This window comes from Botrytis deweyae (genome assembly GCF_014898535.1).
Source record: "Botrytis deweyae strain B1 chromosome Unknown BDEW_012, whole genome shotgun sequence".
NCBI lineage: Eukaryota > Fungi > Ascomycota > Leotiomycetes > Helotiales > Sclerotiniaceae > Botrytis > Botrytis deweyae.
In genome coordinates, this window is record NW_024066219.1 from 262,152 (window position 1) to 288,240 (window position 26,089).

A 26,089-nucleotide genomic window follows, 5' to 3' on the forward strand; every position below is an offset into this window, starting at 1 on the left:
AAAAAATATGATCGATTGGCAATCTCCTCTCTAAGCACGAATTTCAAGATCTGAATGCCCATCCCTCATCAATGGCCTCCAAAAGAGGACTTTCCAACACGTAAACCAGTTTATCTACTCTCTCCTGCCCAATTCTCTGTTCCCATTTATTTCCTTGTTTCATCACCACCCCACAAGCCACAATATCACAACCAATCTTCTCCAACAAATCCCAGGTCGTCTTCAGTGTTGCACCAGAACTCACTGCATCATCAATAATAACACATCGTTTTCCTAGAACCAGAGGCAATTGATGCGGATCCAGATATACTTTCTTCAACCCCAGTTCGGGGGATGTAATGGATGATACTGAAGCGGAGAGAGCATCATCGTACCAAAATTTGCGGGAGTAGCCGAGGGGTATATATCTTTCTAACAACCGTTAACTCTATCCTTGATACATTTTCTCAAGTAGTATTCTTGACATGTGACAGATATACTTAAACCCAAATTCCTAGCAACAAGCGGAGCCAGACTAAGACCCAAAGTGGGAAGCCCAATAATAACATCCGGCTCAAAACGACGCACGAGATCGGCAAGAAAATCGGAAAGTATATCTACTACTTCCATGGAAGCTTGGTTAACCAGAAGTGAGGCAACCGCATGCTTGGGATTATCTTTCAACGGCCTGATTGGGAGAACCAGGAAACGGGAGTCGGGTAGCTTGGCTGGGAACCCATATTTATAGGGCGGATTTTGCGGGGTGTGGTTGGATGGGAGAATGGTTTGCCAATATGTGGTTGTAGGTTCCGTGAAATGGGCAATTGGCGGAATGGCTTGTTTTGGAATATTACTCGAATCGCTGATAGTCGTCTGGGTGCTCTTTGGCTTTTCGGAAAGCTCTAGACTTTTATCAGAATTCTCCCGATCAGCATTCTCGCCAATAATTACATCGTCGGTAGACTTATCATCCACTTGGTAACTCTGTATGTCTATGTTGGGTTGAGACATTTTTTCTCGAGATATTATATTGCAGGAAGGAGGTGAAGTTGAAATGTAGGACGGTACAGGGTGGGGTTGCTGACTCATGCGGAGATTTTGTTTGTACCTTAAACAACTACCTCCCGGTAGATGATGCGACGACCAGGTAGTATGGAGACGAGATCTTTAGGAATCTTTCTATCATAATACCTGTTTCGATAGAAGATTGAGCACAGTTTGTTCAATCTGCATTCAGCCCTTCTTTTCCAGAAAAGGTTCACAGTGATTTACGCGACAATGATCTTTAGTCAAGTCGTTGTAGATTTCCATTACAGCCGACAGTTTCTTACATCTGCCAGATCGTCGCTAAGCTAGGTAAGAATAATGGAGTATCTAAAAGCTCTGCCTACTTCTTGCCAATATGTGAAGCTTCTCCAGTTCTTACATGCCGCGATGCACGTGGTCCATCTGGGCTCACCACGTTCCTGCTCGTATCGATAATCATTTTATGATTAAAATTTCCGTTCTGCGTAGTGGCTTGAATTGAGAAATTAAGGTTGAGCCTCATGAAACCGATGAGTTGATAGTAATTTTTGCTGTCTAGATTGTGAAAGGTCAGCCCGTTTCTTGGCGGTGGTAGATTTTCTAACACATGAAAGATTTTATCGAGGTGAATTTGCTCCATGGTATGTATATATCATCTAAGAGTTCTGGGGAGCTGTGTGATATTTTCGGGTAGTTTTTGGTCTCGATGACCTGTAACGTTGCCAGATCAAGTGGCCAAGAGCAATAACGTCAAGTGACAAGTAATGGTATTGATCTTCTTTACTGACAAGTGAGGAAGAGCTAATACGATACTGGAGGAGCTTCTCTGGGTATTCTGGATAATAAAGAAAAGTGCTTTGAAGTGTAAGAGGAGATAGGACGCTCATGCACTACAGCAAGTTTGCTGTCGAGGTATGCAGTTATGTTATATCGGACTTCAGCCTCCCAGCAATCCTGGTAGGCCATTTTCTGCAGAGCTCGGATAATTGTCTCAACAGCGATAAGTAGGAATCTTATTGAGGGCCGTAATAAAAAGGCCATAAATAATGTGGTGGACCAAGTTCACTTTGTTCAAGGTAAGACGAGATCAGTTTATTGTGTAAGAATTTGAATCCTCACCATATTTTCACACCTCAAGCGTTTTTTTCTTTTTCTGATCTTCTAGACCACTGTTTTAGGTAATCAAACGCCAGCATTCGATGTTTTGATTTCCTCGAAGTTTCATTCTTTTATAAACAATGGTGCAGCATTGGCATCTTTTGACGGGCGTTCTTTGCTGAAGTCATGAATAAGTCAAGAGTGCTTACCTGTGAAGACCCTAGATATAGTCTATGCCTCAGTAAGCTATCTTCAACTTTGTTTTAAGGAAATTCTAACAAATACCAAGACAACCTAGGCTGTTGTCCAAGAGACGAAAACTGCTGTGGAAGTTCTGCGTCAAACCTGGAGAGAGTTGTTGTCAAGGTTTCACACGCGAAGTTGGATGGAACTGCTTCACTTATCTTTATTGCTACCCGGATGGAGGTAAATGCTGTTTGGATGGAAGCTATTGCACTGCTGGAAATATGTGTGAATGAGTAGCATCAAATGTTGCACGGATTTAACATGTTCTGAACATGCTTCTGGTAGTGTAACTATCAGTACACCTGGTGCCACTACCGCTTATACCGGCATTCCATCGTCAATTACAAAAGTTCCAGAGCCATCTATTACTTTGACACCAATAACGGTGTATGAATATTATCATTACACAATTACATGGTTAGTTCAAATCCCGATCCATATCAGCATACATGCCGACTAACGAACACTCAGGTATTACTGGAGCTACTACTATTACTACTATACCACCAATGCAGACCTAAGCACATCTACCCGCTCAACCCAGATGACAACCACAACTACAATCTCCGTCTACGAAACCAACTCCGCAGCCGCTTCATCCAGCTTCAAAAAACTCTCTGTCACCCTCTCATTCCCAACTCCTGCTGCTGCAACACTTCCTACGCAAATTTCACCAAGCTCGCCTGTACAGACTGAACAAACCACTGATCCTCACACTGAAGTCAGCATGGATACAAATTTTTTGCGAGGGACTGGGCCAGCTTTCTATAGCGTTTTTTGGCACACCTTCTACAACAACTAGTTCTGTGACTTCGGGATCGATTAGTTCGTCAACGGCTACTCTACGGCCGGCGGAGGTTACAGTTAGTAGTGCTTCTGGAATGAGAATGAATGGGCAATTTTAGTCTATTGCCGGTTTCACGGTTTGGTGCTTGCATTTTTTCGTTGTGGTTGCTTTAAAATGGAGAGGTCTTGTTTCTGCTGGGTTTGTGATCTTGTATGATACTGGAAGATATTCGCTATTTGATAGTATGTAATACAGTTTTTTTAGTTCGAAGGATATGTCGTTCGTGTTCGCACTGGACATTATTCCATTCGTTTACAATCTTTAGGAAGATCGTTATTGGTATGCATGTCCTCTCTATTTAATTCTCAGTACTAAATCGATACCTCGAATGCGTCAGTTTGGACAGATTCCCTACTATCAAAGATGAAAGGTGATTTTCCATTCTAACCTTCTAATTTCCATCTGCTACTCTACCAATTAAAAGCCAATTCATGTATGCCAAACCATTAGAAAGTATTTTATATTGATTCGATATACATAAAGCGAGTGTACCTTGGGATCAAAATGGGGAAGAAACGTCTAGTTTCTTTGTTTTAAGGCAATATATATATATATATATATATATATATATATTCCAATCTAGAACTCGAATTCTCTTGAGGTCTGAGAGATCGAGAAGACACTCGACCTCAAGTTTATATCTATTCATACATATACATCAAGAAAGAAGAAAGGGGCCACATCTGACAATCGATGGTCGACATTAAGGTGGAGTGTTACAAGGAAATTTGAATATTCAAACTTACCAAAAAATTAGATTCAAATCCAGCGCATCAATGCCGAAACCAAATGAAAGAATATACCATACGTGATTGAAGACATTTTCGTTCCTCTTACACCTCACAGCAGCAAAAAGCTCGTTTCTAAACCATGAACTGAATCATAAAATCCGGATTTTAACTTCCAAGACTTGAATGGACTAGCTAAGCCGCTTTCTTTGGAGAGCTCAGCATAGTGAATTCCCGCTCTTTCTTGAACCAGTGCGCGATAAATAGGATGACAATTTTCCTAATCTGATGCTGTTCCCAACTAAAATGCTGTAGGTATACTAATAACTTCACGATCCAGTTGTCGTGAATAAACCGTATACATTGATACGGCAAATAACATGTCAAGTTCAATACTGTCGTACCATGAATCCACATCAAGCAATATTTAAGAACCTCTTCTTTCGTCCAAAATATTGAATAACAAACAACGTCTCCCACACATTACACCTTAAGTTATCAGTGTAATCAACTCAAATAATCGACTGGTTTCCATATCGTCCGCAAATTTGAAGTTCTTTTATTAACGATTTAAAATCTTATTACATCCCTTTGTGTGGTCTACTACAGTGTATTGTCGAACTTTCGAACAAATGGCTTCCAACCCAGAAGGACCTCCTGGCGACGTTCCAGAGAATAGTCGCCCGTTGACAGCGTCTACATCAACCGGCGAAAGAGCTGCGCTAACAATCCATGAGCTATCGAGCACCGTGAGAAGTTCCACAATGTACACTTCGGCAACTCGCATTGCAGATGAATACCCGCCGTCTTTAATCGTCCCTAGAGCGCGTAATAGGCTATCTACAAATGAAACAACAAGTACCTCGACGGTCGACGGATATGGATCAGAACGCCTCAGCTATACAAATCCTAGGGACAGAATTGTTTACCGAACTCAGCGTCCCGTTAATCGAGTTGAGCCTTACATCTCAATTTTTCAAACTGACAGACGTCATACCTCGCGTGTACGTTTCCCGGACAATCTCGATGAGACAACCTCTGGTTCACGTCCTACGGTTGGTGCTAATTACGGTTCACGTGTACGACGCATGAGGGACAGTAATGGAAGGGATCCTGATCGAGACTATACTCCGACACTATATGATCCTTCGCCGGCTGTAGCAGCCAGAAACTATCCCAATACCTCAGATCCCAGCTCAGTCTATGTTCCGAGAAGATCTAGGCCTTTCCCGCTTGTAACAGCCAGAGATGCGCCGGATACCGGTCGAGTCTACACTCCGAGAAGAGAAATCTATCGCCCGCGTGTGAGAGCCACAACTCTCAATTTCGGGAATCTCACTCCCGTTTCTACTCGCAACAGTGAGCAAACACAAACAACTCCCGACGTCAACTCACCACAAGATCCCGAGGCATCAACCACCGTCGGCACAAACGAATGTCCCATCTGTCTCTCTCCCTTCCCCCCTCCTCCCAATGCCGTCCTCGTGCACCCATGCAATCACGAATTCTGTCTTGTATGTATCCAGACCTGGATTCAAACCCAACGACAAAGACCCAATGCCCGACCAGTAAACTGTCCCTTCTGCCGAGGTCCCATCAACAGAATCGTCGACCGGGATGGAAATATTGTAGAATATCAAAGAAACAACGTTCCAGCTGTGGTTGCGGGAGCTCAGGGAAGATTGAGTAGATTGCTTGGAGGTGCAGTTGCGAATGTTGCTGATTCAACACCAAGAGCGTCGAGCACAATGGGTGGTGCGAACTCGTTTGATGAGTTTAGAAGAACATTGAATAGGGTGGGACCTGCGGGAAATATTAGTGAGCAGGTTACAAGAGCACGAGAAAGATTGGATGATGCAGATGCAGATTCGAGCCGTCCGGCAGATTCGAGTCGTCCGGAAAACCCACTTGATATACCTAACGGGGCTTTGGGCTGGTGGGTTTGAGTTGTAGCTTGCATTGATCGAGGAGCATGGAGAGATGGGGGTTCTGAAGGTCGGATAGAGGAGCTACAGAAAGAGGACGCATTTTATTCTGGATGCAGGGGAATTAGCATTTGAGTGCCAATTGACGTTGCGAGTACCACATTGACATGATATATAGCTCAGATTAATCTGAAGTTATGGTCGAGGGCATATAAATATATTTACTATCTAGTAATGCAAACCGATTGCAATCGTGAAATATGCGCAACCCTCTTCAATTCCAACAACATGAAAACCTGACCTTTAAACTTCTCATTTATAAAACTAGGCATTGACTTCTCTTAGTTGTAATTTTGGGGGTTGAAAAGTATAACGAGACATAACAAATTTTCAACAAGAATCTTGATATCCCAAGGAAATCTCGATTTACCCATCAATTTTTACGGCTTTCTTTTGCTTTCGTGGCTCTTGTGAAGGACCTTGCCTCCATTACAATTGCCTATCTCCTCGTTGTTTGTTTGGCTACACTTCAATTCCTAGACAACGTCGATGGTCGAGTTCTTTCTCACTTACTGCGACTTCAACGAGAACTAAATCTGAAATATCTTGAGCGGCGACATTAATAGGAACGACAGGAACAGAACTAAAGATCACTATCCACTTGTCTGCCCTTTGTTTAGGTCAAGGTAAATGAAAGTCTCACCTCATTTATTATATCACAAACTGACTACTCAGATCAGTTCATCGATCTTACATATAAAGCTTTTTTTCTGCGCCGAAATTCCAAGAGTGTGGCACCTATCAATGATTCCATCAGCAACTCATTCAACATCCTCAACCAACAACAAACCCAAGATGTCTGAAAAGGAAGATTCTGGCCACGAAAAGGAACCAGTATTCCAAAATCGAAACCCTCCACGTGCTTGGATGACCACATCAGAATTCATCGACAGGAACGACGGCAAGCTCCTAGAGCATTATCTTCGCACCAATAATTCCACAGCTTTGCAGCAGATCAGACCATGTTTGTCAGGTGAAGGGAAGGTGACTACTCCAATGATGGTTGCCGACCTTGGTTCCTCCATCGACTTCTTGCAAGCTCCGAGGGAGAATCCTTCGTTATGCGGAGGTTATGGCAGTTACCTTCCCCTTGTTGTACTTCAGGCTCATCTGTGTAGGTAAAACTTTGTGTGCGAATTGTTTGCGGGCTTTCATCCGCCGGGAATCTTTGGCCCCAACTGGTCAATTTGGGTTTGGTGTTGGGTCCGCTGCAAAAATCTTCATGAAATCTGATCTCGACGACCGGTATCGACCTCAGCAGTCTTCGGATTATCAGTTACCGCCTTTGTTTTGTGAGAAACCGAAGAGACTTTAAGATTTCCGCACAACGGTGTAAAATCTCAGTCCGGAAAAGAAACATGGTGTGCTTTCTTCATGGCGAGGAAGAGTATGCTCCGAGCCTCCGTTGAGATATTAAAGCAAAGCTTAATTGAAAGGGGGGTGGGACCACTGATCTGCTTTATTGATTCCTAGACCCTTGAAAAAAGTAACTGGCACAGCCATCATATAGGTAACGAATGAGAGTTCTTGTTCACCTGTCTCCCGATTTTGCATTAATGGCGTGAACGCTGATACCTTGTAAATACCCAACACACTCCTCGTAATGATCCAAAAGAAGAATCTAGAAGCCGCCAAACACGAGGAGCATGAGCCGAGTGGTAACTAAAACTAGCTTTTCTAGGATGCCACTAGAAGGGGGAGAGCTTCCATTTCACCACTTTCTCACATACTATGTGATCTGATTCTAGGTAGACCCCGCAAGGCCAAGAAGAAGTTGTCGTTGCGCATAAAATTCCAAGAAGGTTGAATGCTACTGGGTCACAGCTTTGAAGATCGTCATTCCCAATAAACAATGTGCAAGACGATTCTAAACCAACTGAACTACCAATTCACTCCCTTTCCTGCAATTAGAGAACAAGACGGGTTTCTTTGAGAGGTACACGTATTGCAGTGCCATAGAACTCAAGTTTCTTTGCAAGACTTCAACGAACAGAGCAAATAGTGCATAATATCTGGAAGATAGCTGTATGTATCTAGTTCTTCAGCATGTTATATCCAAGTGATAGACCTTGAAATGAGATGTTGAGATGTTTGTAATCAGAGGAGATATATTGAATGTCTTGGAGAATAAGTGATCCTAATTAGCATTCACGAGGTGTGGAGTTAGAACGTCTGCGAATTCGCGATATGCGTACAAGGTGCGTCTATAATAAGAAGACCTTTGAGCTTATCATCTCACCGCCGTACTTTTTCCGGTGGGACTCGGGAACATCCGAGAACACTTTCCTATGAAATTGATCTTTAATATCTATGATATTTGATCGAATGCAATCATCCGATAATATAATTTACATATGGAAAATACTATACCCGGCTCATATACCCGTGGTAACCGCCTTGCATTTCCTTCGTCTTCCCCTTTATCTACCGAGTTCGAACAAGTAGCAGAGGAGAGCTACTTCAACTACACACGTTTTGTCCCTGTTTTGTGGGATTGGCCCAGCAAGGTATTGTATATGGATGGATGATCATATAATCACATCTCATCAACCTCGTACCTCGCATACCAAGAAAGCATATTAAGATTTCCAGCTGATTGGCACAAACTATATCTTCACTCTATGAAATACCAAGCAACGATACTTTTACGTTAGGTTTACAGTTGAACCTACCGTCAAAATACCCCTGGCTAGGATCTATCCCAAAACGCCACCACCTACATGACAATAGGATCATTTTGATCATGTACCTGCTTTTCGTCGAAGCTTTTCAATCTATTTTTTTGACAGAACGAGAAGCATACATGAAATAGCTTATGAAGAGATTTGCGGTCAACTCAAATATATGGATCATGCCCACCTTTCTGGATGTCGGCTACTATGGAAATGCCCGTGCAACCCGAAAGCTCCGTTGACTTTGGACCCTTTGTTTGTTTCTGAACCTCAATAACCATTTGCAATTGTAGGCTGACTTACATTCCAGTATCAACGACGAGCAGGTAATTTGAAATGTCTCGGGAATCAAAAGATATATGTAGGGAAATGTACAAGCCTTTAACCCTTAGACAGTGGGCCGATTGAGCATCTAGATATCCACCGCGTTTTCGGAAATTTAGCATGTCCTTACTTTCCTGAAATTTCTAATCGTTTGCTTTTTGTGGCAAAAGCTTGCGCGGCGCTCATAGCAATAGCGACGACGAGCATACGACCCTTAGTAGGGTCAATGTAAGCACTTGGGCAAGTACCGACAAACTGGTAACCTATACAAATCTTCACACTCCTGAGCGGTGGACCGGAAAAATATCGGAATTTTATCATCCATCACTTGTTGTACAATTTCTCCCCGCCATGGCAATTATTTCGACATGTAATGCAGAGGAATATTTCCGACGAGAGTGCCTGGGCCCTGGAGAGAGGTATGGGCTTTCAATTTCATCCTCTAATCTCGGAGGTGCGGTCGGTTCGGGCTGGTCACTGCTTGGGTGCTCATTTTAATCAATCTATTCCGCAGGTTATCAACGGCGTCCGTTGCGCTACTGATAAACATAGTGGAGAATTTTCCGTTGAGAGGGGGGGTTATCCGACTTTCATGCACCAATCATCTTGCGAGATGCAGGGGTGTTTTTCCGGGGCAAATGTCATTCAATTCTTCTTGGCGCAGATGGCGACTTTGGTCTCTTTGTAAAAATATAAATACATTGACGCCCTGAGAAGGCTAATCACTTCAGTCGCCATTCTCCAACCTTGAATCAACGCATATTGAAGTCAGGCCTCCCTCAAAGAACTTTCCAATCATGCGTTCCTTTGCCCTCCTCTCCTTTGCAGCTTCTTTGCTCGGAAGCGTCTCTGCCAGCCCTGCTTTAGTAAACCGCGCTGTTTCATTCAACCGAACTGTTGCTCCAGCCGGTGCAATTGTCATTGACCAAACTGGTACAATTGCAGGCTCCTACACCACATTCCAAGCGGGTGTCAATGCACTATCCGCCACCACAACCGAAGCTCAATACATTTTCGTAGCTCCTGGTATCTACTTCGAGCAAGTGTATCTCCCACAAATCGCATCCAACCTTACCATCCAAGGTTATACCAACGATTCCCGCGAGTACTCCTACAATGAAGCAACGCTCACCTACAACCTCGCCCTCATCAATACCACCTCAGATGATTTAACCGCCACGTTCCGTGCCCACAACACCAACACCAAGGTGTACAACATGATCATCAAGAACACATTCGGTCACATTAACTCCAATGGACAGAATCTTGCTCTCTCCTCCTACGCCTCCAACGTCGGTTACTACGCCACCCAATTCTGGGGGTACCAAGACACCGTTCTCGCCGAGGCCGGTTACCAGCTCTACGCCAAGTGCTTGATCGTCGGAGCCATCGATTTCATCTTTGGCGAGAAAGCTCTCGCCTGGTTTGAAAAGAACGATATCCGCACTATTGCCAACGGAGCCATTACCGCTTCCGGTCGCACCAGCGACGCTGTTGATTCCTGGTATGTGATCAACAACTCCAACATTGCCAATCTCAACAACAGTCTCACTCCATACAACAACTACCTCGGACGACCATGGAGAGATCACGCACGTGTTGTTTTCCAGAACAGTTTCTTGGGTGATAACATCAAAGCCGCCGGATGGCAACAGTGGAGCACCTCGACTCCAAACACCGATGGAGTTACTTTCGGAGAGTGAGTGATCCTATCCCAACCCAAATATCAAAATCTGCACCCTCAACTAACCATCCCCACAGATACAACAACTTCGGACCCGGAAGCGTTCTCGAAGAAGGCCCCCGCGCAAACTTCAGCTCCCAATTGACAGCGCCCATCGACATCACCACCGTCTTGGGTACATCCTACACTAGCGAGTTCTACTACGATGCTAGTTACATGTAGAGAATCATCGAGTGTGGCTTGTGAAATTTCTAGTATATAATTTTTAAATTTTTATTGAAGAGGAGAGAGCACATGGGGAAGTTTGTAGATATAATATCTGATGTATATATGTAATGAGAATTGAACGGTCTAACCATCATACGCTATCCCGATTTCCGAGGATTCTTGTATCTATTGTGCTTTGTTAAGTGTTATATCATAAGTATTAGATAGACAACGCTATTCAAACATCTCGAAATAATTCACAGCTGTGTAAAATGATTTTTTCTTCTTTCTCCTGTGCTTGTAGTACATATATTCAACGTCAGTTATATCCAAATGCACTAACGATCTACTTTGCAATGGCTCGTTACTATCCTACAATGATTATATACCCAATACCCCTCAAAATATTGCGCAATATTCATACTTCTTGTGATATACAATGAATTATATAAAAATAATACAGTCAGTACTTATATCGATATCCCACATCTCATCCTATAACTTATACAAGGCAGAATAAAAAAAACTCTACACACTTATATATAGATAAAAACATACAAATATATCTACCTACCTACTTACTATAAACACACATCTCCCCCCTTCTCCTCCTCTTCCCCTCCTCTTCCCCTCCTCTTCCCCTCCCGAATTCCACACCTCCCCCCCCCCAATCTTTCCCACCCATCAATCCCTCTACATAATATGTAATATCCAACCTTCTCGCCCAATTCCACTCCCCCCTCCCCACCCAGCCCAACCTTCCCAAATCACCTAATCAAATCATTCAACCCATCCAACCCAGCCCAGATCGCACCAACATCCTACCACAACCGAATATCCCAATCCACAATCTGTATCCTATCTTTTCCAAACCAAACCAACCACCCTATCAATCACAGTATCCCCATTCCCACTCCCATTCCCAAAGCCACACCAATAAAACCTAACCCACCTCACCCCTACCCCTCCATATCATAACTCCTCTCCCAAATCTCAAATCACAAACCCAATCACCCCCACCTCTCTAAAAAAAACTCAACAAACTCATCTAGATAGCTAATATAATACAACATTATATCCTATATATATCATACATACCACAACCCCAGTAAAACAAGTTAAAAAAATATAAATAAGCTGAGATGATGTAATCCATATATATAGTTTACTTCCTGAGGTCCCTCATATCCTTTCCATAGATTCTATCTCCTCTCCTCCCTTTCCAACCCCTATTTCTTATTCCCCCATACTCTCATACTCCCTTAAATCACCATTTCCACTCCTCTGACCTCTCCATTTCCACTGCACTCCTCTCCCTCCTCTCCCTCCTCTCCCTCCTCTCCCTCCTCTCCCTCCTCTCCCTCCTCTCCCTCCTCTCCCTCCTCTCCCTCCTCTCCCTCCTCTCCCTCCTCTCCCTCCTCTCCCTCCTCTCCCTCCTCTCCCTCCTCTCCCTCCTCTCCCTCCTCTCCCTCCTCTCCCTCCTCTCCCTCCTCTCCCTCCTCTCCCTCCTCTCCCTCCTCTCCCTCCTCTCCCTCCTCTCCCTCCTCTCCCTCCTCTCCCTCCACCCTCCCCCCCTCTCCAAACCCTCTAATCCTCATCCCCAAAGTACTTTCTTTCATCCAGCCACTCTACCGACCACATAACATCCATCCACAACATCCACAACATCCACACCACCCACCCATAAATCTCAACACCACCCCATCACAAACATCATATCATCCTTCCCAAACCCCCAGATTCTCTCTCTCTCTCTCTCAAAGTCTCTCCTTACATCTTCGAATCACCCACCGGTTATCCCGTCATCGAATCCCATCATCGAGATATACCAACCTATCAAGCTACAGAATCAAAAGCAGGAACAAATGCCCTGATGAGCAGTAATATCATCAATAAAGACCCGAAATCACATATAAAGCAATCTTCACAGCTCCACTCAACTCAACTCATCATAACTCAACTCAACTCAACTCACACCTCACACCTCACACCTCACACCTCACACCTCACACCTCACACCTCAAATCCAATATAGATAAAACAGATAAAGACGTATCTTATTATATTCTTCATACATCATATCCATATCCATATCCGTACCCGTATCCACCTCTCTTCATCCCCCCTCATCCATCCAATCCTCAAACCCAATGAATACCAATCCATCCCTCATATAAAGTAGAAAAAGTTCATTATCTATGTACAATATCCCCCACGATCCTATTCCATTCCATTCCAACCGATCCCATTTCATTGCAAAAAATATCCGGATAAGTTCATTTCAATTCAACTCATCTCATCTGAAATGCCAAAAAATATCCCTCTCCCCCTTCCAAAAACGCCTTGTAGTATTGAAATTCCACTTTGCCAAAAAGGTTCAAAAAAGAGATTACTCCACCAAAATGTTCGCCATTCGATAGCATTGCATACGATATTCTTCCTGCAATTCGCTTTCTTTTCAATAAGCCCATCAAATTCCACTGAATTCCCATCATTAACCACAAACAAATTTCAATCTACGCATGCAGACACGCACACATTCATCACGAAACTGTCTTTCCTCCACAATCAGGAATTTTCACTCCATCCTTCAACACTCTATTGACATCCATAATACCCCAATGATCTTCCCAATTTTGATCTCCTGAATTGTATTGAATCTTCCAAGGTTCATCAAATGCTTCGAACCAAAAGTAATTCGTTCCATTTGTGATTGCATCGCAGACCCAGTTCTCCATAAAAGTGTTCAGTTCCGTGATTCCTGCCACACTACCTTGAGCACAAGTAGTAGCAGCACCACAATCAGTACCACCTTGTGTAGGCCATCCAGTTTCCGAGATAATGTTTTGAGATGCATTAGTCTTGAAGGCCACATCATGGTTTTGCCAAAAGTCCCATGTCCAACCAGCACTTTCCTCAGCCGTAACACCAGCGAAGAAGGGATGAATATTAGCCATTACAAAATCGACTGCATTAGCGAGCTCTGCGGTCCAGTTGTCTCCAAGATCCGAAGAGGCGATTGGGAGATCGATACCACGAGTTGTCATGTTAGATTTGACGTCTTGGATAATAGATGTAAGCTCGGAAGCAGTCATATCTTCTCGATAGAGAACCTCGTTACCAACAATAACACCAACAAAAGATGCTGATCCATGTTCATCAAAGATCTTGTAGAGTTGCTCGAGTTGACGAGTATTAGTAGTAGTGTTTGAATCCTGCCAAACACCCAACCAAACTTTAACGGTACCATTCAATCCTAATCGATCAATAGCATGTAACACCATCTCCGTTTGATTACAATCAGTGCCATAGAGACGAAGGGTGTTGCTGAGTTGCGAAAGCACAGCCACATCTCTTGTAATGTTGTTTTGACTTGCTGGGTATGTCAAGCAAGCTGGGTATTGTGTGTACATTGGTGTGTAATCGATTCCGGGGAAAACCTTGTGCAGGTCAGGATTGTTCAACAACTTCTTAATCTCTGCTGAATCCTTGTTAAGATCGCCATTTTTGGAAGTATCTGACGATGCAGATTGTCCGTTGGTGACCCCATTTTGGGAGACTCCTGAATCCGATCCCCCTTTTGCATTGCCCGCCAGTGTACCACCGACAGCTCCTCCAATCACTGCCGCTAAAATTAGAAATCCAACCAGTAAAGCGATCCATAGCCTCATCTTTTTGTTACCCCCCGGTGGTTTCTTCAACCATTCGTTTTTTTCCACGCTAAGATCATAAGTATCCGTCCCAGTATATCCGTTTTGTGCATTTGTAACATCATTGTATTGTATATTTTCACCATTCGCATTCGCATTCTTCTTTCCAACAAGACCACCCAAGGCTCCCACAACACCGCCAGCCGCTATAGCTTTTCCACCCGGAGGTGTTCGTGATCCGCTATCTGACATTTTATTCAAACTCAAGACAGAAGATCTATTAACGCGTCTATATCCCAAACCGTCGTCTCCGTCGTCTGCAATTGTACTCGGGTCAAATTCAACCAGTTCCGGGTCAATTGCCCTTGAATATCGATTATATGGGTAAGGAGAATCCGTGTAAGGATCTAAAGGAGGATTTCGACCAGAAATAGTCGAACGTGAAGAAGGAGTTGACATTCCGGTTGGGAAAGCAGCCGCATTTAAAGGAGTCAGAGATGATGTTGATGCATCTTGTCGTGGAAACGGGCGTTGGAATGGAGACTCTTGGTATGAAGGTTGTGTTGGATCATATCCCGGGGTATGTCTTGTGGCTGCTTCCACACCACCTTCCCTGGCATTTGAATCTGCGACACTCATAGCAACGCCGTTTCTGCCACCCGCAGCTTGATCACTAAAATTACCTGGACCCGACGTAACGTTTGTGTTATTGTTTTGATTGCGTATTCTAGATTCCTGACTCGATTGTGACGACCGATGTGGTGGAGGAATTGGTGGACTATCTATTATCGGACTCACAGGTTCCACTTCCCCATAGTTTTCTCGTGAATGTAACAATGAAGCAGAATTTGACATTCCAATCTGTTGGTTATGTGATTCTTGAGCTTGTGATGAATTTGATGATGAGGCGAAGTTCAAAGGATTACGCGGTTGCGATTGAGGTGGTGGTGGTGGTAAAGGATATCTTGGTGGAGATGTTGGTGGAGATACGAGTGAAGAGGAATCTTGAGGATTAAGATGAATATCTTCGAAAGAATATCGCGACATTATGAGGAAAGAAAGAAAGAAAGAAGAGGAGAAGAGGAAAGACTGGGAAGATGAGAGTATCTTGAAACCGAATTGTAGCTCGTTTTTCGTTTCGGACGATCTTTTACTCTATTCCAACTAATAGTAGGCACTCATAGATTGAGAGGAATCCCACTTGTTTTTTTTTAGGAAAGGGAGGGGAGGGGGGCAGTGGTCGACGGGTCGAATAGGATTTTGCACTGGCTCTGGGTCGGATTCTGGGAATGGTATTTTGGAGTTTTTGATTTATTATGTGGGACGACTTGGGTTTTCTGGTGGTGATGGTGGTGAAGGTGGATTGAACTAAGAACGGTATAATGGTACTAAGAGGTGTTTTGATGTATTTCTGCGATTCTTATCGATCAAATGTGAAAGCGCAAAGCAAGGATGGCGGAAAGCTTATTTGTCGAGAATGGAGGGCGATACGATGGATAACAATGATCATAATACGAGAATTTGAAAGTTATGAATTGCCGTTTGTTTTGAGAGGGATGGCGAGGGCGAGAGAGGGGGGGGGAGAGAGAGAGAAAGAATTGTGAAGTTTGAAAATTGCAATCCTCAGTCAAATCAACCAATACCTTCTTCGACGGTGCAATAATAATACCTACTTTCCCACTTCCCAATAGAAAAGCCAACTACGAAAAGAACAAAATCCAAAACAGGAACAGGAACAGGACAGGAACAAAAACAAAAACAACAATGAGGCTGTATTTTATATACCATTCACCACTATACAGAGTATATCATATCACATCACATCCCCAACCGTCCTTCCCGCATCATAATCATACTTCCTCTCCTCCAATAACATCCGTGTCTCCACCCCTTCAACTTAAAATAAATAAAACCACCCACCAACACGAGCTTCCCGAGCTTCCCTCCCTCTTTCCTTCCCACCAAGTTCCTGCCAACCTCCAACCTCCAATCTCCAACCTCCAACCTCCAGACCCAACTTTTCCACGTTCTCTCACATCTCTCCCACAATTGGCTAGAAGCCGCGTGTGTGTACTGTACGAGGCTGGTAACTCAACTCTTCAGCACACTGCACAGTGCAGTGCAAAGTAAAAGAAGAAAAAGACAAAGCTAGAGTGGAGTATCTGAGTACTCGGTACCTTTTGAAAGATAGCTAAATCCAAAGTATAACAGGGAACTTCTTCAACTAGCCTTGGAAGTCTTTGCTCACATCCTCCAATCCTTCCGCCCCCATCAACGCTGAGCCTGTATGGTATGTCTATCTATCTACTGGTGATGGATTAACCTTCTTTGGTTGGTTGACTGAGAGGTCCATTCCATTACTATCCAAGCACACTATCTAGGTACTCACTAATAGTTACATTTTTAGATACCAGACTACAACTACCTAGTAGACACTAGCGAGGAACAAATCCGGATGTAGGTAGATGGATATCTACAGAGTAGGTATTCCTGAATACATATTCAAATCTACATATACACAGATTTAATACAGCTACCGAAAGACGATACATATAAACCCATCCATCTATCCAACAAAATAAAAGATGCTCACCATCCACATCCACATCCTTCTCACTCTCTTCACACCCCCAAACAACTAACTCATCAATCGACATACTTTCACAATCTCCCCCAAAGAGCTCTACCACGCCCCAACCACATAATCCATACCCACCACAAAAACAAGCTCGAAAGCAAGTCACCCAGCCACTCTCAGCATCAGGGGTATGGATACATCGTAGTATACACAAGACAAGTTACAACATGAGTACCCAGTCTCACAATCCCATTGCACACTAAATACTACTTTGTAGATACATACCTAGGTAGTGGATCCCGCCGAACCGAACCAGCCAATCCCCATGGACATCAAAAGCAAGCAAGCAAGCAGGTGAAAGAAAAAGAAGAAAAACCTTGGTTTGACCTACTTCGCCTACTCCGTATTTCCTTATCCCTCGCAAGAAAATAAATTAAAAATGATGACATTTGTTTCAGAGGCGTGAGAGAGGTGAGTTATATTCGGTGTTTGGTTATATTGTTAGATAATGGTGAGTATAATTATTATATATACATGTAAATCTATCTTCATTCTACGATATATCTAAACATATACTAAATACGCATACACACATCGACATTTGAGAAATCGCGATCTGGGTGCTGGTACAAAGTCAAACATGCATATGTCAAATGCATACCTACTAGGTACATATTTATGGATCTCCATACCATATCAAAGTAGCACGTGGTAGATAGATACAACTTGAAGAGATAGATATCTACCTAGTATCTACGAGTCTACCTATCTAATATCTCCTGATAGACGAAAAAGAGGAAAAGCCATTCATCGATTCATCAATCTATTCTTCCCTTCAACTTTTCTAATCCAGACTCCAAATCTCGCATTTAGAACTGTGGATTAATACTCGAGTTATAAGTATTCTACTTTACTTACTTTCTTCTCTCATTCTCTATACGTACTAGATACTTATTATTCCCGTTGTTTATACTCACATATATACTCTACTTTCTAAGTAATAAAAGTAAGCGAAGATAGATAGATACTAGGTAGGTATCTAATTAATATTACTTATTAATCAATTATCTACTACTTTACTATTTATTACCTACTACTACTTATCACTACTACCTAATTTTCCCCTCCTTTTCCTTCTCCTCCTTCTTCTATTATCTATACTTATTACATACTCCTACTACCTATTCACATATACTAATACATCTCAAATGAATAGAGATATACGAAGGTTGGAAGGGTAATTAATGTAAACCCCACTTTTACTAAAATCTTGCTGTTTTTATAGATTTTGCTGCTGCTTTAAGCGATTCGAATAGATATTGAGCTGTTCCCCTCAAAATTCAGTCTTTAAAGCTTTTACTTGCTTTTTATCAATTCTAATAGTTTTTTAGTATTTGAAGTATTTGAAGCTTCTGATAGGTTTTAAATAGATTCTAGATAGAATTTCGAATCAATATTCAATAAGAAATTAGTGATTTTGAATAAATCGTAGATAAAACGTGACTTTTACAATACTTCCACCACCTGGAGTTCACCATATAAATTTTCAACCAGCGACGTGATTCTATTGGTCCAAGGGCCAAAAGTGGGGACACATTTAGGTGCATTTTACATTACTTACCCATCCAACCTCCGTACAAGAATCATTTATTCATTTGTTATCTACTATCTATTACTACTATCTATTATCTATTACTTACTACCTATTCCCTACTACCTATTACTTATCACCACCCACTAACCATTCATTCATTCATCCTCCAACCCACCCCTTAGCAACCCGCTCGGTCTATCGCTCGGTTGTTCATTCGATTATCCGTTCATTCAAGCTCCCTCGCTCCATACCTTGAATACCTTGAATACCTTGAATACCTTGAATACCTACCCATCTCCAGCTACCCGCAATACAACACCACACCCGCCTAAACCAGATACCTCCCCTCCTCCCCTACCTCGAGCCTACATACCGGTATCATATCGTAGAAATGAGAAATGAGGGGAACCAATCCAATACACACAATTTATATTTTACAGTTTACATTTCACATCACATACCCATCTATTCATCTACTAGTAGTGTAGTTGCTACCACCATACCTTACCTATATACCTCATATGATACCTAGGTATATACTCAGTAACAAGACATGATATAATAAGACATGATATAACAAGACATGATATGATTTAACAAGACATGATATAACAAAATATGATATAACAAGACATAATATAACAAGACATGATATGATTTAACAAGACATAATATAACAAGATATGATATAACAAAATATGATTTAACAAGACATGATATGATATAACAAGATATAATATAACAAGACATGATATAACAAGATATGATATAACAAGACATGACATAAAAGACATAACAAGACATAAAAGACATAACAAGACATAACATAATATATACCTACCTACTAGGTAGGTACCTACCTAATCACCTCATCAATCTTACAAATCCATCATACCATTCCATTTCAAATACCTCCCTCACCTCAACCTCAATCCCAATCCCAATACAATCCCAATCCCAATCCCAATACCAATACATTCCCAAACCCAACCCAATCCCAAAGTCAATCCCAATAGTAATAATAATAGCAATAGAAATCAAATCAAACCAAATCACCCATTCATATCCATAATTCAATCCAATCCTCTCCATTCCATCTCTCCATCTCTCCATCTCCATCTCTTCCTCTCCATCTCCATCTCACCCCACCCCACCCCCACTCCACTCCATAAAAAATCAAAATCAATTCAAGCAATCGAACGAACCCCTCCTTTCCTCCCCTCCTCCCCTCCTCCCCTCCTCCCCTCCTCCCCTCCTCCCCTCCTCCCCGCATCCAAAGAAGAAAATCTACCGGTACATCTACGATATCTACCTACCTAGGTATTCCTCAACATCATACATCACATCACATCATATCATACACCCCGCAAACATCTACATACATACACCCCGCAAACATCTACATTTATATATACATACATACATACATAATATTCATCATGACCACCCAAGCCAAAGCATTTCGCGAACTGATTGGAGTTTCACCATCTACTGCTTCCGTGCAGGATAGTGTATTAATCATTATTGATGCGCAGAATGAGTATGTATTTGATTTCAATTGCAATTTCAATTTCAATTTCAATCTTTCCTCTATTCCAATTCTCTTCTTTCATATTTGAAATATCCATCAATCCATCCATCCATCTTCCTCTCCCCCACCCACAAAAATCTACTAACCACTCCACTCCACTCCCCTCACAGATACGCCCAAGGCCATCTCAAAGTCTCCCAAGTAACCTCTTCCCGCAAAGCCATCTCCTCCCTCCTCGAAAAGTACCGCGCGGCCCATGGCTCCCTCGTCCACATCCTCCACCAAGTACCCGCAGGCGCTCCTGTCTTCACACCCGACACTGAGCTTGCTCAGGAATTCGAGGAGCTAACGCCGCAGAAGGATGAGAAAGTGATTGCGAAGCAACATCCTGGGTCCTTTACCGGAACGGATTTGGACGCGTACATTAAGGAGACGGGAAAATCGAAGCTGGTGTTGACGGGATACATGGCTCATGTGTGTGTGAGTACGACGGCGAGACAGGCGGCCGAGAAGGGATATGAGGTTTTGTTTGTGGAGGATGCGATTGGAGATCGAGATATTCCGGGCGTGAAGGCGGAGGAGTTGGTCAAGACAGTTTTGGCGGAGTTGGCGGACGCTTTTGGTACGGTGGTGAAGTCTAGTGAGATCAATTGAGATCTTGGAGTCTAATCTGAATTATATACTCTGAACATTCTGGCATATCTGAAGTATGTTGCTAGTGAGAGTTCGACTTCAATTACACCCCCTCTCAAACAGTTGGTTTATTCCGCCAGTATATCTTTGTATCCGAGAAATCATGTCGAAGTTGTGGGAAATTCATGATCTCGCAATCTTTGATCATATCATCTAGATGTTGTCCGAGGGTTTCCGTTTTGGATCTGCGAAATGTCAACATCTGGCAATAAATATATGCCATATAACTTACAACCACAGATTTGAAAAGTTATCCACATCTGTTCCTATGAGAATTGCAGGTCGAGGTCCTTGACTGATAGTTTTATAGACTGGTCCATAGCAATGTATCGCATATACAAGAGTATCCTCTTTGATATAATCAAATGCCAAAGGATCGTCCACTACTTTTCCACCCAAAGATGTGAAGAACTCCTTGTCGCCTTCGGTATTTTGAGGGTCTTGAAATATGCATTGTATCTTATCCTCACCCATACCACCTAAAGTGTTATTAGTCCTAGTATCTCCCACCTGCGACTCCCAACACAACTCACCAAACTCCTCGATAATCATCATCAAAGCGGCCAATTGAGTATAACTACTCCTCCTCCCCTCTCTCCTCGCACTCTGCAAACTTCCCAATCCCAAACAAACCACACTATTCACCTTGCCCCTCCCACGTAAAATCTTCTTCAACTGACCAGCTGCCTCACTACTCTCCCACTGCTTCCTGTAACTTTCCAAATCCGCCTGCATCTCCTCCATCGTGCGCTCAATATACGCAACCCCATCTTTCACAAAATCGCCCGCATGCGTCCAGGTCTCTGCAGCTCCCGTCTTCTTCCCTCCACCCACAACGTGGGTCCAGCCCTCTCCATCCTCTATCTGTTTCCTCTTAGTCGACTGCGCAATCTTCTTCGTCTTCTCCGTCTCTTCTCCGGGTTCCCTCGCTCCACTCTTCTTTTTGCGATTCGTATGCGGCATTGCGGGTTTGTCTGTTCCGATCCTATCCTATCCTACCCGTCTCTCTCGCAACCCAGAAACCTCAAAATCCAACGTAAGCAATCTTGCAGAAACCCCGTATCAAGCGATCAGGTAGGTAAGCCTCAGCCCGTCGGGTATGACCAAGTGTAACCCGCTGCGCAAACGTGCAAGTTTGAAGAAACGCAAACGCCTGGGGTTATCTGTAGACCCGTGGGACAACACAGTCAGCCACGGGAAGAAATACTTTTGGGTTTGAATCGCTGGTTGGGCTATATGTTTGAGAGTTGGATATCTGGGCTGGATGACTGCGGAGAGCATGCGTACGTCTTCAGCTTTTACGATAAAAATTACGGAATGTGGAATTTGGGGAAGGGGAATTTTGAAGGTCGATATTTTGGAGGGGAAAAATGTGTTGCAGGGTTTATTTTTAGATAATGGGATTATCTACGATGTGATATGAGAGTACCGGTGTCAAATGGAGGGGCAGATCATAGGTAGCCCTGGAGGTAGGGACAATCAAAAATATGGCAGAATAAATTAATAAACTGCACCGCCTTTTTTGAAAGCGATATTACAAGCTCAATCAAGCCGCTGCTGCCCCCATGATTTTTCATATCTGTTGGGGTCCGTTCACATTTGATAGAGTTTGTTCTTGGGGTCCCTAGGTAGTAATTAACATGAAAAGCCGAGGATGAAAGTCGTCATTCCATTGCGATGATCCAATGATAGACAGACCATACAAGAGACTACCTAGGTATATCTTTCCCAACTTCAGCTTCTTTCCGCGCTTCCTCTTACCGATGTGATACCATGAGACGTGAGAACGTCTAGAGTTACGATATTCATATATTCATGGGGTAAGTCCGGATTTTGACATCATCGTGGTATGGGAGCACGACGTTTACATCTATCTCACTGGCATGTCACACCTTACCGGAGCTCCATGCAACGAAAGGGGATACAAGATGCTGGATGCTGATTTGCAAGACGTGGATGGAATAGATGTTTGACCCTTGCAGAATTGGTATACGTATTCTGTGTCTATCTTCGAAATCTTGAATCGAGAGAGAGTAGACTCGGTAGATCAACACAGGATTCCATAAATAAGAGATGGCGATGCAGCCTTCTCTTGGCTATGGCAGTGCAAGTGCATTGACATGTTGGAGATGAATTGAAGGGAGGAAAAGAGAAAGAGAGGAAGAGAAACTAGGTACTGCAATGCAAGAGCAGAAACAGAGACGAGGGATTAATCATGATTGTCTTTGTGTGAGATTTATAATTTATTCACATGAATTGTTTATTATACTGCCTGCGTACCATCAATTTCTATATTCGGATCAGTTCTTCCTGTCAGTTACCATTTGTTGTGTGACTGTAGGTTCGATGCGTTTGATGTAACTGTGATTGCGAGAGTAGTGTGTGATCTGTTTTTTGGTCTGGGGACTCCGGGACAGTGAGGGAGGGTGGTTGAGTGTGGTAGAATTTGTTATTGGGTGGGTTATCAGCACAGCAGACAAGCATTGGAATACATATCCTCGATTGTTTGATTATTCGATTATTCGATTGTCTCCTGTCGTCTCTTTGACTTTGATATCTGTTAAATTCTCTGTACCGGCAAACCTCTCTTATCAACATCTCTCGAGCGTGTCTTGTACCTGCTTCCCATATGCACGATATTCCTTCCGGAGTCGAGAGTCCAGATTCCAGATCCATTCGCCTTCCAAATGAAGTCTTTCTATTCGGTCTTTCAATCATCCATACCAAAAGCTACTCACTCTATACGCGATCTAATAATCAATGATCATCGGTAGTTCCACAAACCCTCCAACCAATCTGCATTCCGCAAACCCTCAATTCTATCCGGGCGCTTACATCAAGTCATCTATTAGCCGGAATCCCCCTGTTTTTCACTCACACAACCCATTTCGCCCATCCATCTCATCACCCCACATCCAATCAATGGCCAATGCACCACACCACAACCGTCCATTCTTCCCACATCTGCATACATCCCATCGACAAATCAATCTCACCCATCACTCTCAATATTGAAGACTTCCATCCTCACTATCCCAAACAAAGTATAACTCTCTTTCTCTCCCATGTCTCCCATGCATATCCTCCCTCTTCTCTCACCTCCTTCTCCCATCTCATTGGCCATGCACCATAAACGCCCATGGTAATTCGGCATATGCACGCACCTAGCATCGAATCTGCTCGTCAAGCATTGTCAGCGCGAATTAGACAATGCGGACTGTGATTATTCAAATACTCCTCGAGGGTCCAAAGTGTGGTCCGTCCGGGTGATGATTATTTTTTTGCTCTGCCTCATATTAACACCTTCAAAATCTCTGGACGCACGATTGACATTTCTCAAATTCCTTGGAAAAATATCTCTCATCCATCTAGTGATGTTTTGATAATTACTTGAATCGCATTCATACAGATCGAAAAAGGAAAACGAGTTTGATGTTTGATACTTGAAATTGAATACCTACCTACCTGCATACCTCCCTCCCAAGCTTAAATATCAACCACAATATCATATCCGGAGAACATATATACCACGAACCCATTCGATTTCTCCATAACATCTTCAAATTCTATCATTCGAGCCAGTTTTACACATACCCTTTCTCTTTAAAAGACCACCAATATCACAATGTTTACGACGAGTATATTAACGCTTTTGGCGATCACGACGAGTGTTTTGGTGCAGGCACACACGGTGATTACATATCCGGGCTGGAGAGGTGATAATTTGATTACGAATGAGACGTTTCCTTATGGAATGCAGTGGATGTATCCTTGTGAGTAGACTTTTACTTCATGTATTGGACTTTTGGGGTATGAGTTTGGAATTCGGGGTGCGAGGAGATGTCTTTGGAGAATTGGATTTGAAATGGTTACTTTACTTTCCAAGCTTTCCAAGCTTTCACATATGCATATCCATATGCACATCCATATCCATCTCCATCTTACCTCCGATCTCCTCCAAATCCTCTCTCCCAATCCTCCCTCCCTCCCATCTCTCCCTATCAATTTCACCCTCTAACACTCCCCAGGCGGCGGCATGCGCACCACCACCAACCGCACTCTCTGGCCCATCCACGGCGGCGCCATCGCCGTCCAACCCGGCTGGTTCCAAGGCCACGCGACCGCTTTCTTCTACTTTAATCTCGGATTCGGCACCGATGGTCCCGACAATGGTCCCCCCAATATGTCTTTCCCCATGACCTCCGTCATGCAAATCATCGGCCCGAGTAAAAATCCCTATCCAGGAACCTTCTGTTTGCCACAGGTGCCCTTGCCCGCGAATACAACAGTTAATGTAGGAGATAATGCGACGATTCAGGTTGTGGAGACGGCGGTTCATGGGGCTGCTTTGTATTCTGTATGTTTCATTTTGTTTTTCTCACCTCATATTTCATAACATCATTCCCTCATAACCACCCTCATCACTCCACCCCTCCCCTCCCCAAACCCAAAACCAAAACCAAACCTCCCCAAAACATACCCCTAACACCCCCACCCCAGTGCGTCGACATAACCTTCGCGCTCCCCGAAGACGTCGCCGAAGTAAACAGCTCCAACTGTTTCAACACCTCCGACATCTCCTTCGCAAACGTCTACACCATCAACGATGCCTCGGCCCCGGGAACCTCCTCCAAATCCGCTTCCACATCCGCTGCCACAACTGCTTCTCCTTCCCGCTCGCTCTGGGCTACCAGTCTCGCGAGCGTGTTGGGTGTTGCGATGTGGGGGTTCTTGTGAGATGGGAGATGGGAGAGGGGAAATGGGAGATAAAGAGGAAGATTTTGAAATTCCCATGGAATTTCAAACGAAAGAGATGAAAAGAAAAAGAAAAAGAAGAAGATAATCAACCAGACGAAACCCCACGTAAAGAAAAGCAGGATTGTAGATATGATATGACAGGATAGGATATGACAGGATAAGACATGATACCACGGACAGGCAGGCAGGCAAACCCATCAAACCAAGCAAGCACGCGCACCCAACAAGTCGAGAAAGCGGAAACGGAGATGGAAAAAACGAATTCTCAACCATTGGATCGATCCATGGATAGGAACCGGGAATATGGAAGTATAGTACTCCAGTACCCCAATACGGAGCTACGATGTGTGGATGAGGCTATCAGTCAGGCGTTTTTATGGCGAAGATTATGTATGATCTAGGAGGAAGGAAGGAAAGAATGATTTTTTCTTTAATTTTCATTTTAATTCTCGAGCTTTTTTTTTTCGAGTTTCGAGGTTTCGAGTTTCA

At 43.3% G+C, this 26,089-nt stretch overlaps 9 protein-coding genes across 9 annotated transcripts; 6 read left to right on the top strand and 3 right to left on the bottom strand.

Annotated features, from left to right (window-relative positions):
- Window positions 1-43: 43 nt before the first annotated feature.
- EAE98_005899 (uncharacterized protein) lies at window positions 44-990 on the bottom strand (the record flags this gene model as incomplete). The annotated part of the gene is made up of 2 exons (XM_038953521.1): window positions 44-411; window positions 480-990. 2 exons carry the CDS (start codon window positions 988-990, stop codon window positions 44-46), a joined length of 879 nt encoding a protein of 292 aa, XP_038809916.1.
- A 1,299-nt stretch (window positions 991-2,289) lies between these two features.
- On the top strand, window positions 2,290-3,151 carry EAE98_005900 (uncharacterized protein; the record flags this gene model as incomplete). Its single annotated transcript, XM_038953522.1, has 4 exons — window positions 2,290-2,344; window positions 2,393-2,582; window positions 2,635-2,766; window positions 2,821-3,151. The coding sequence occupies 4 exons, from the start codon at window positions 2,290-2,292 to the stop codon at window positions 3,149-3,151; spliced, it is 708 nt and encodes a 235-aa protein (XP_038809917.1).
- Window positions 3,152-4,556: 1,405 nt separating this feature from the next.
- On the top strand, window positions 4,557-5,870 carry EAE98_005901 (uncharacterized protein; the record flags this gene model as incomplete). Its single annotated transcript, XM_038953523.1, has 1 exon — window positions 4,557-5,870. One exon carries the CDS (start codon window positions 4,557-4,559, stop codon window positions 5,868-5,870), a length of 1,314 nt encoding a protein of 437 aa, XP_038809918.1.
- An 834-nt stretch (window positions 5,871-6,704) lies between these two features.
- Window positions 6,705-7,031, top strand: EAE98_005902 (uncharacterized protein; the record flags this gene model as incomplete). Its single annotated transcript, XM_038953524.1, has 1 exon — window positions 6,705-7,031. The coding sequence occupies one exon, from the start codon at window positions 6,705-6,707 to the stop codon at window positions 7,029-7,031; it is 327 nt and encodes a 108-aa protein (XP_038809919.1).
- A 1,246-nt stretch (window positions 7,032-8,277) lies between these two features.
- EAE98_005903 (uncharacterized protein) lies at window positions 8,278-11,020 on the top strand. Its single transcript, XM_038953525.1, has 3 exons — window positions 8,278-8,836; window positions 8,892-10,604; window positions 10,667-11,020. The coding sequence occupies exons 2-3, from the start codon at window positions 9,703-9,705 to the stop codon at window positions 10,809-10,811; spliced, it is 1,047 nt and encodes a 348-aa protein (XP_038809920.1). The 5' UTR covers window positions 8,278-8,836; window positions 8,892-9,702; the 3' UTR covers window positions 10,812-11,020.
- Window positions 11,021-13,339: 2,319 nt separating this feature from the next.
- Window positions 13,340-15,493, bottom strand: EAE98_005904 (uncharacterized protein; the record flags this gene model as incomplete). Its single annotated transcript, XM_038953526.1, has 1 exon — window positions 13,340-15,493. One exon carries the CDS (start codon window positions 15,491-15,493, stop codon window positions 13,340-13,342), a length of 2,154 nt encoding a protein of 717 aa, XP_038809921.1.
- A 4,564-nt stretch (window positions 15,494-20,057) lies between these two features.
- Window positions 20,058-20,803, top strand: EAE98_005905 (uncharacterized protein; the record flags this gene model as incomplete). Its single annotated transcript, XM_038953527.1, has 2 exons — window positions 20,058-20,158; window positions 20,320-20,803. 2 exons carry the CDS (start codon window positions 20,058-20,060, stop codon window positions 20,801-20,803), a joined length of 585 nt encoding a protein of 194 aa, XP_038809922.1.
- A 94-nt stretch (window positions 20,804-20,897) lies between these two features.
- Window positions 20,898-21,805, bottom strand: EAE98_005906 (uncharacterized protein; the record flags this gene model as incomplete). Its single annotated transcript, XM_038953528.1, has 3 exons — window positions 20,898-21,027; window positions 21,075-21,321; window positions 21,376-21,805. 3 exons carry the CDS (start codon window positions 21,803-21,805, stop codon window positions 20,898-20,900), a joined length of 807 nt encoding a protein of 268 aa, XP_038809923.1.
- A 2,258-nt stretch (window positions 21,806-24,063) lies between these two features.
- On the top strand, window positions 24,064-25,856 carry EAE98_005907 (uncharacterized protein). The gene is made up of 3 exons (XM_038953529.1): window positions 24,064-24,615; window positions 24,871-25,199; window positions 25,343-25,856. Exons 1-3 carry the CDS (start codon window positions 24,468-24,470, stop codon window positions 25,577-25,579), a joined length of 714 nt encoding a protein of 237 aa, XP_038809924.1. The 5' UTR covers window positions 24,064-24,467; the 3' UTR covers window positions 25,580-25,856.
- The last annotated feature ends 233 nt before the right edge of the window (window positions 25,857-26,089 follow it).

What these genes read in the sequence shown, in the direction of transcription:
- EAE98_005903 (XM_038953525.1), top strand. Translation starts at nt 9,703, where the DNA reads ATGCGTTCCTTTGCCCTCCTCTCCTTTGCAGCTTCTTTGCTCGGAAGC. An exon ending in GATGGAGTTACTTTCGGAGA is followed by an intron (nt 10,605 to 10,666) that starts GTGAGTGATCCT and finishes CCATCCCCACAG; the next exon opens with ATACAACAACTTCGGACCCG.
- EAE98_005907 (XM_038953529.1), top strand. Translation starts at nt 24,468, where the DNA reads ATGTTTACGACGAGTATATTAACGCTTTTGGCGATCACGACGAGTGTT. An exon ending in AATGCAGTGGATGTATCCTT is followed by an intron (nt 24,616 to 24,870) that starts GTGAGTAGACTT and finishes AACACTCCCCAG; the next exon opens with GCGGCGGCATGCGCACCACC. An exon ending in ATGGGGCTGCTTTGTATTCT is followed by an intron (nt 25,200 to 25,342) that starts GTATGTTTCATT and finishes CCCCCACCCCAG; the next exon opens with TGCGTCGACATAACCTTCGC.